Source organism: Lepisosteus platostomus, chromosome 9 (genome assembly GCF_059453375.1).
Source record: "Lepisosteus platostomus isolate fLepPlt1 chromosome 9, fLepPlt1.hap1, whole genome shotgun sequence".
In the NCBI taxonomy this organism is placed as follows: Eukaryota; Metazoa; Chordata; class Actinopteri; order Semionotiformes; family Lepisosteidae; genus Lepisosteus; species Lepisosteus platostomus.
The window spans coordinates 33,695,658-33,703,610 of record NC_142619.1 but is presented as its reverse complement, the minus strand read 5'-3'; the positions used below and the strand labels follow the sequence as shown (position 1 = coordinate 33,703,610).

Sequence of the window (7,953 nt, the reverse complement as noted above, 5' to 3'; positions counted from 1 at the left end):
TAACGCTTCCAGCAGCAACCTTAGTTTCCCTAGGAGTCTCCCATCCAGGTAATGACCAGGCTCACATCTTAGCTTCAGTGGGTTGCCAGTTGTGAGTTGCAGGATAATATGGCTGCATTGCTCAACTTTAGTGCCCCTGTATAGTGGTGTGTCTTCAGACATTAGCAGACTTTGGGAAAAGTCACATATTAGAAAAGTAAAAAATGAATAAATTAAATATTGGTTATATTATTTATTGTAGAGTTACCAAAGTATCATGTTGCATGTTAGGCATATACACACAAGACACAGGCCACACTTTGGGAACTGCACATGATAGGAGTGTTTCAACTTTGACGAACATAAAGACAGAGGTCATATAAATAATAGCTCTGTGCGTCACTGTCATCAGTTCCTGCACATTGAAGCAAGTTCATAGTAACTGTAGCGAAAATACAAAATGAAAACATTTTGTGCAAAAAAAACAGAATTGGATTGCATTCATCTATTAATGCATTCATTGAAGCAGAGTAGTTTCGGCTTGATCTAAGTTTTGGTATTAAATAAGCTTGCATTAAATCCATAACAAATGTGAATACAATACCTTAATGCTATCTGTAAAATTCAGTCAGTCAATAATAATAGCACGATAGTGTCAGTGGGTGACAATGACAAATAGACATGAAGACATTCTTCCTTGGAGATGAGTGATATAGCCCCTGGGGATACATCACGAAGTGGCTCTTGGTCTGACAAATGTCTCTTAAAAAACATGTTATTATACTATTAAACATATATTAAACTTTATTATTGTTGTTATTATTATCCCTCCAATTACTAAGTGCTTTTTATCCAAAAAGATCCCAAGATTTAGTATATATATATATTTCATCTACCACAGAAGTGCAGTCATTCAGCGCCAGAAGCTCCATTATCCATTATCCAGTTAGAGACATGAGAAATTCTTGAGAATTAATTAACCAAATGCATTGAGGAGAGACTTTAAGGAAAACCAGACTGTACAGGGCCAGAGTGGAATTCATACAGGACACAGGGGTGAACACCACAATTCGCAATTCTGTTGGAAAGTGTCATAGGATCTTTAATGAGTAGTCAGGACCTGGGGATTAACATCTCATCTGAAGGCTGGCACCTCCTACAGCACAGCAGGAGTTCCCTGTCACCACACTAGGACATTGGTTTTGAAATTCTAGTCCAGAGAGATGCATGACACCTACTAGCCCTCCACCAGTACATACATTAGCAAATAGATTTCATTTTAAGTGTCCCATTTCAGTATTAACCAAGACTACAAGGTCAGGCTTCAAGGTGCTATTCTGTATATAGTGCATATACAGTAGTTTCCTTTTCTCCACAATAGCAGAATTCTATAACACTTAGAACTGAAATCATGATCTACAAGAAACGAATGCACCCCGTGCTGTGGTATTCTGTATGATTTCTGCTTTTTTGAATTACAACAGCAAGTAGAGGGGAAAAAACACAATGTCATTAAGACATAACGATTTTGTAGAAACATTGTCATTCATCGCTAAATTCATTGGTTATCGCTAAAATGTTTTCAAAATGACTGGAAAAATAAAGCTACTGCACTTGCCTTTTAAACACCCAGCTTCATAATATGTCCATTGTCATTTTGTTTTCTTCAGACATTGCAAAATAAATTTTTTCTGATCATTTTTGTATTTGCGGTATTTTTACAAAAATGTTTAATTAACTACAGCAGGGAGTAAATGCTTCATTTATTAACTAGATTTAGTCGTTTTATTTAGAACATGATTAATAGCTGTATATTATTTTCTTTTTCCCATTACTTAGTTTCACTTACTAAAAGGTTGCACCTTGTTCCTTTTTTGCCACTGCAATTACTAATTGCTATGCAAATTATTGAAAAAAATCCCAAAGACTGGTTATGTTGCATTTTTTCAGAAACAAACTTAAACCTATTAATTGTATCTGTCTGTGAAGAAACATTTGCACAATGACTGCACTGTTGATATAATTTCTAAATTCTTAATAGTAATTAAAATGGATGTAAGATGAGTTTGGATAAATACCTTTGACGTGAGTAACAACTTAGGGTTTCTGGTAAACATGACAAACACCACAATATAAACATTAACAGATTATTTCTAAAAATACATTTGTAAGACGATGTCACAATATTTCAACAATTACAAAGGAAATATTAAACAGTTTGCTGAGAAACTCAAGCTTGAAGAAAGACATTTGTAATTGTATCAATTTGCTTTCCATTCAAATATATTATTTCCAAATTTTGTATCTTAAAGATATACTCCTAGAATATTTTTTTGAAAAATCCATAACAGAAGTTCATTGAATTCTTTATTTTCAGAGATTTTGTAAATTTATATTTTTGTAGTTTTGAGCCCTGAAAGCTGATAATTCTTGTAACTTAAATGGCTCCCTTGCTTAATTTCAAAATCATTACAGTAGTTTGTAAGAGTAAACGCTTGTGAGCTTTCTGAATACCTGCTTACTAACCCATCTGTAGTTGAGAATAAACTTTAATTTAATTTTAACAGGAATATATACTTTTATTCACACAGGGAAAAAACAATTTCAAGGTGCCCGAGCCACATGATTTGCACTTCACATTTAGCTAGGGGATAAAACAACTCATGTTAGCAAGGGCACTAGATTATAATCCCCTCTCACAGGTTACCGTTGCACAATGTTTTTAATCACAAATTTGTCACAGATTGCATTTATAACAATGACAGTTTCCGTGGTTGCATACTTCAACCATCTTAATATTTCACTTTCAAATAATCTAATCTTCAAAGGTCTGACATTGAATTAGATTTTGACAATTAAATAAACAAGTTGCTCTGCCTCAAACACTACCTAATTTTAGCTGTTTGGCAGTAACACTGCACATGAAGTCGCAGTGACACTAGCTGGTTATGTCAAAGTGAAGCTAAAGGCCACGTAACCTGGTAGTTTAGCTTACTTGAACAAATGTACACCAGATGGAATGCATGGCATGAGCTTTCTTACAAGAAGGCTAGGAAAAATACTTTATAGGTCAATGTTAGTTGAACAGTTGGTTCTGGAGTCTTGCACACATAAATCATCAAAATAATCATACGGTGTAAACAAATACTTTCTTTTACCTTTTGTAAATCTTTCTTTCTAGGAGTGATCTTTTTTTTTCCTTCAAACATTCTAGGAAACCTGTTCACAAATTAAAAAGAATGTGATACATCTATTACATTTAGTCAGTAGTGACAGCCATTTGAAACATGTAAACAGTAGTCAACAGTAAGATTAATTTTTTGAAGAACTATGGCTCAATTATATCTGACAACTTCCATAAAGTAGAGACACACAAAAAATAAATAAATCAAAACACTTTCACAGAGCACATTCCAGTGTTTTACATCTGGTAGATGTTAGCGTTTTACTAAAATCAGATAAATATTTAGGAAACAAGTGCAATTCTTCGGTACTAAATGCTCCTATGATAAAATTTGCTAATATCTTTTTAATTTGTCATTTCAACTAAACTGTAAAGCATATTAGCAAGACACCATTACTAGTGTACAAGTTTATTTAATCTCATCTTCTTCAATCACAATACAACATCTGTTTAAATATAACTGTTGTTTTCCAAACACAGTAGCTGTATTAAAACAGAACTTCAACTACCATTTACTATTTTTTGCCTATTTACATCTGTGGCATATTTCTTTATTTAAACAAAACCTTAAATTACCACAGAGTATTGATAAGGACTCTAGCTGTGTATAATTTATAATTAAGGTTTGACTGCTAATCTGGATAACATATGATCTGTTTACAATAACACAGAAGAACTGTCATGTACATGGAGGTACTGTATATAACCTGGAATTTGTCTTATTTTGTATGAGCAAAATCTGCTCCACAGCAATCTGTAATGTAACATTAACATTACAAGTGATACTGATGTACAAATAATATATGATGTAATATGTGTAGGTAATACAGAGAATGATATGCATTAAGAACGGTGTACGTTATATGCTTTGGTATCTTTATAATTTGAAATGAAGTACAATGTTAATAGATGAAGCATACTTATCACAACTGTCCTTCAACTTGGTACACCGTACAAAAAAAAGTTTAGTTCAGGAAATAATGTTTTTAACACGACCTCACATGATTTAATCTTGTTCAAGCATACCCTAACCTCTCTTAATTTTGAAGGTGTATTAAAAAATACAGAGTTAACTCTCAAGATTACTTGTTAAAAAGAGAATACATGTAGATCATGACAAGTCATGGATTTGTAAAAGGGCTGAATACTATTTACCCATCTTCTCTTGATTATATGGATTTTACTTTATCAATAAATTAAAACATCTTGCTGTTGCCATGAGCAAGGCAGCTAAGGATAATAACTGCAATTATGAGACAGTTTAATCAGGAAAGCTAAGTAATAAATGGTGCGTCTGAAAATAACGAGGTAACAGAATCAGAGTCAGACTTTATTTTGCTGTTTTTTAAGATGCTTTCTGTCATGACCTGGTCTGATGCAAGCAGCTTAACTTTTCCATTTTGTCCTTCTTGAAGTTCTGTTCCTGGTTCCAAGAATACTACTCTTTTAGCAGTGCTGGCTTTTCTCTCTGGTTGGGCATCATTGCTGGGAGTAGTGCTAAGAATGGAGGAGCGGGCACTACCTGGATTTGGTTTTCTTGGTGTCTTCTTTGTTTTACACCAGCAGCGACAAGGGGTCAGGTAGAGATAGATAAGAACCAAAATAATACTGGCCACACAGGCTGCAAGCGTGGTGAAGGCAGTGTTAAAGGTTTCATGAGGCCGTGACCTGTCACTTGTAGAGTTGCTAACTTTAACTGTGACTTCTATGGTTTCATTAAGGTTTCTTCTATGATTGATTACAATACAGATATAAATTCCAGTGTCCTTGATTTGTGCATTGCTGAACTCCAGGCTTCCATTTGGAAAAACTTTCAGGTTTTCGTTGCTGTCCCCTGTCTTCAATAGTTCTTTACGTGGAGTGATCCAAAAGAAATTTGAATGTGCATGTGTGATTTTGCTGTCACAGTGGACCACAAGACTGTTTCCTATACGAACCTCATAAATCACTCCTGAAGAGTAGAAGGAGCCATTAACAGTGCTGCTGGAGCAGTTCATAAAGTCATCTGTCTGGGAAAACAGATTAATGGGAAAATCCAAATGAGGCGGAAGGAAACATTTATAATCACCTTTGAAATCTGTAACAGGATGGAATTGTCTCTTCAACCAGTAGGTTAGCATGGTGTACAATGTGCAGTCACAAGTAAGAGGGTTTTCATGAAGATATATACCACACTGTTGTCTGGCTGGTAGTGAAATTATCTTCTGAACAGGCACTTCTTGAAGGGAGTTGAAAGAGAGATCTAAAAATTCAAGTTGAGAAAGTCTGAGCTTTCCAATAAAAAGTTCTAGAGGAAATTGAGTGAGCAAGTTTTTGCTTAAGTACAACCTCTGCAATTTTTGGAGGCCAGCAAAGGAACCTGAGTTTATCTGGGTAATTCGATTATTAAAAAGCAGTAAAACTTCAATCTCTTTGAGGTCTTGAAAGACTGATGCACTCAATACACTGAGTGTGTTGGAGGACAAATCTAAGTATTTTACATTAGGTGCCTTACGGAAAGTGCCAGGAGAAATGTGCTTTATAGAATTGTGATTTAGAATCAGTGTGCCAAGTTTATCAAGACGACCGGCTGACCAGTCAGTGCTCAGAATAGTAATCCTGTTATAGCTCAAGTCCAGTCTTGATACAAATTCAAAATAATTACCAGGCACAGCAGAGAGATTCTTGTTACTGCAGGTTACAATGTCGCTGGCACAAATACAGGCAGCTGGACAGCTCCCAGTCACACTGCTGGCAATACTTGCATAAAAAACTAGTAACACAGTGACATTTTTGTATGTAAATGTGAAACCTCTGGGTGCAGAGCAAGTCACATGGCAATATGAAAACATTTCGCCTCTTTTCTAGCCGTCTTCTGGCAGTTTAAAACATGCAGTTGATCTTGTGGTTACCAATGATAAAAGTGGACCAAACAGCATGGGTATAACCATTTCACAACCAGTCCTTATTTTGCTTCCTTTGAGTAAGGGCTAGAAAGAAAGAAAACATTACTAGATTAAAAACAACAACAACATTATTTTGTTCACACTTAGGAAAATGCAAAGTCATAGTCATAAATCAACTAGTTATAAATAAATCTAATAAATGCTTTAATGCAAAGTCCTAAATCAGCTAGATCCCTTAACCCTGGTCTTTTCATCATTATGTTCACATAATGATCACATAGGGATCAGATAAATCTGTTTTAAGGTCCATAAACAATAAAGATATTTGGAAAACATTTAAAAAGGACTACATCTGTGAATTTCAAAAGCTCTTTATCAAAATCAATCTTTATTTAAAAACAACCGCAGGCGAAAAGCTACTGTAGCTTTGACAGTCCTGTATATTCTTTACCAGTGTAGCACACACTCTACGTACACTGATTGCACATTTTTACTTTTTTTTATTTTAACAGCAACAAGTACCAGGCTATCGAAACGTTTATGTAATAATTCCATCAGCTATTTTTTCATTTCAAAAGAAAAAAACACGATTAGTCAGTACCTTAATGATCTTTTCTATATGTGAATCGTTTCTAATCTGCGTTCCTATCGTAAAGTAAAGAAATACAAAATAATAGAATAAAACATACCCCAGTGTTCCAGGAAATAAATGAAAACTTGACATTCCAGAAAGAAACTGCAGAAGTTATTTTTCGGAGTGGAAATGTCGCTAAAAATACAATTTGACGTTTGTGATTATTTATTTAGTAGTCCTTTGCAGATAAACTTTGGTTGCATTTCATCTAATCAAATACGTTCTTCATTTTAAATGTGTCTGACCAGCAGAGGATAGCAGCTTGTAGCCTTGAAGTCAGAAGTAAGAGCTTCCAGTTTTCGAGATAAACCAAAACCTTTACTGTCGGTGACCTCGTTTGAATCCAATAAACAAAAGGGTGGAGTCTGAAATATGGGGTGGAACCTGATGCGATTGCTCTCCCGAGTACCAGTTGATGGTTGGCTTCTGTTAGCTTACGTTTTTGTTTAAAAAATAAGTCAGCCTTACTTCCTATTGCAGACCATACAAGTCCGGAGCAATAAAGACAGAGATCAGATTCGGCTTTGTTCCGGCTGGAGGGTATGGTATTAGACAGGCGTAATGGGTGTGAATATGGGAGGTCTTTGTATAAATAAATAAAGTTGGGACTAATTAACATGCTACGTGTTGCCTCTAGGTCTCGGCAACCAGCCCCGTTGCTAAGATGCTAAGCTGTCACCGGGAGGAAAGTGTTCAATTTCATTGCACATATCACAGTCACTGGAGACAACAAAAGAGAAGCGCATGTTTGTGGAAGATATGCCTAATAGACTCGCGAAACGCGAAGCTAGATGTTAAAAGGTAAAACACCTTAATATAAATGTGTTTACGCAATGATTTAACCTAGAATTTGTTTCCCCCACTGTGCTTTACAATTCCAAAGAGACCTAACAATTTACCATCCAGGTCACTTTAGGAGAGCAAAGGGCTCACACTGATACATATGTTAATACATATAAAACCAATTCCATTTATTCGGTGGAGTCATTATTTTAATCACTTTAATCTGCCTTTCTCTTAAAGATTTTTCTCTTAATGCGTTTCGCTTTTAAGCTTTTTGTTTTTTTTATTTTAGTGATGAAAAACTGCAGGTTAGGTGAAAAAAATAAACTGGATAGGATTATTTTAACAAGGCACGAATCAATGTTGAAAACAGATACAAATGTTTTAGTTTAATCGAGATTGCACTGTATAAACAGTTGATGTTTAAAAACAAAAGAGAACGAAAACAACCTTTTTTCAGCTACAAGTTAATGTTTGAGATACAAATG

General features: G+C 35.0%; 1 protein-coding gene across 1 annotated transcript; it reads right to left on the bottom strand.

Annotated features, from left to right (window-relative positions):
* Positions 1–219: 219 nt before the first annotated feature.
* Positions 220–7,277, bottom strand: LOC148654879 (amphoterin-induced protein 2-like). Its single transcript, XM_088644777.1, has 2 exons — positions 6,738–7,277; positions 220–6,132 (listed from the first exon to the last, which is right to left on the bottom strand). The coding sequence occupies exon 2, from the start codon at positions 5,992–5,994 to the stop codon at positions 4,438–4,440; it is 1,557 nt and encodes a 518-aa protein (XP_088500903.1). The 5' UTR covers positions 5,995–6,132; positions 6,738–7,277; the 3' UTR covers positions 220–4,437.
* Positions 7,278–7,953: the final 676 nt, after the last annotated feature.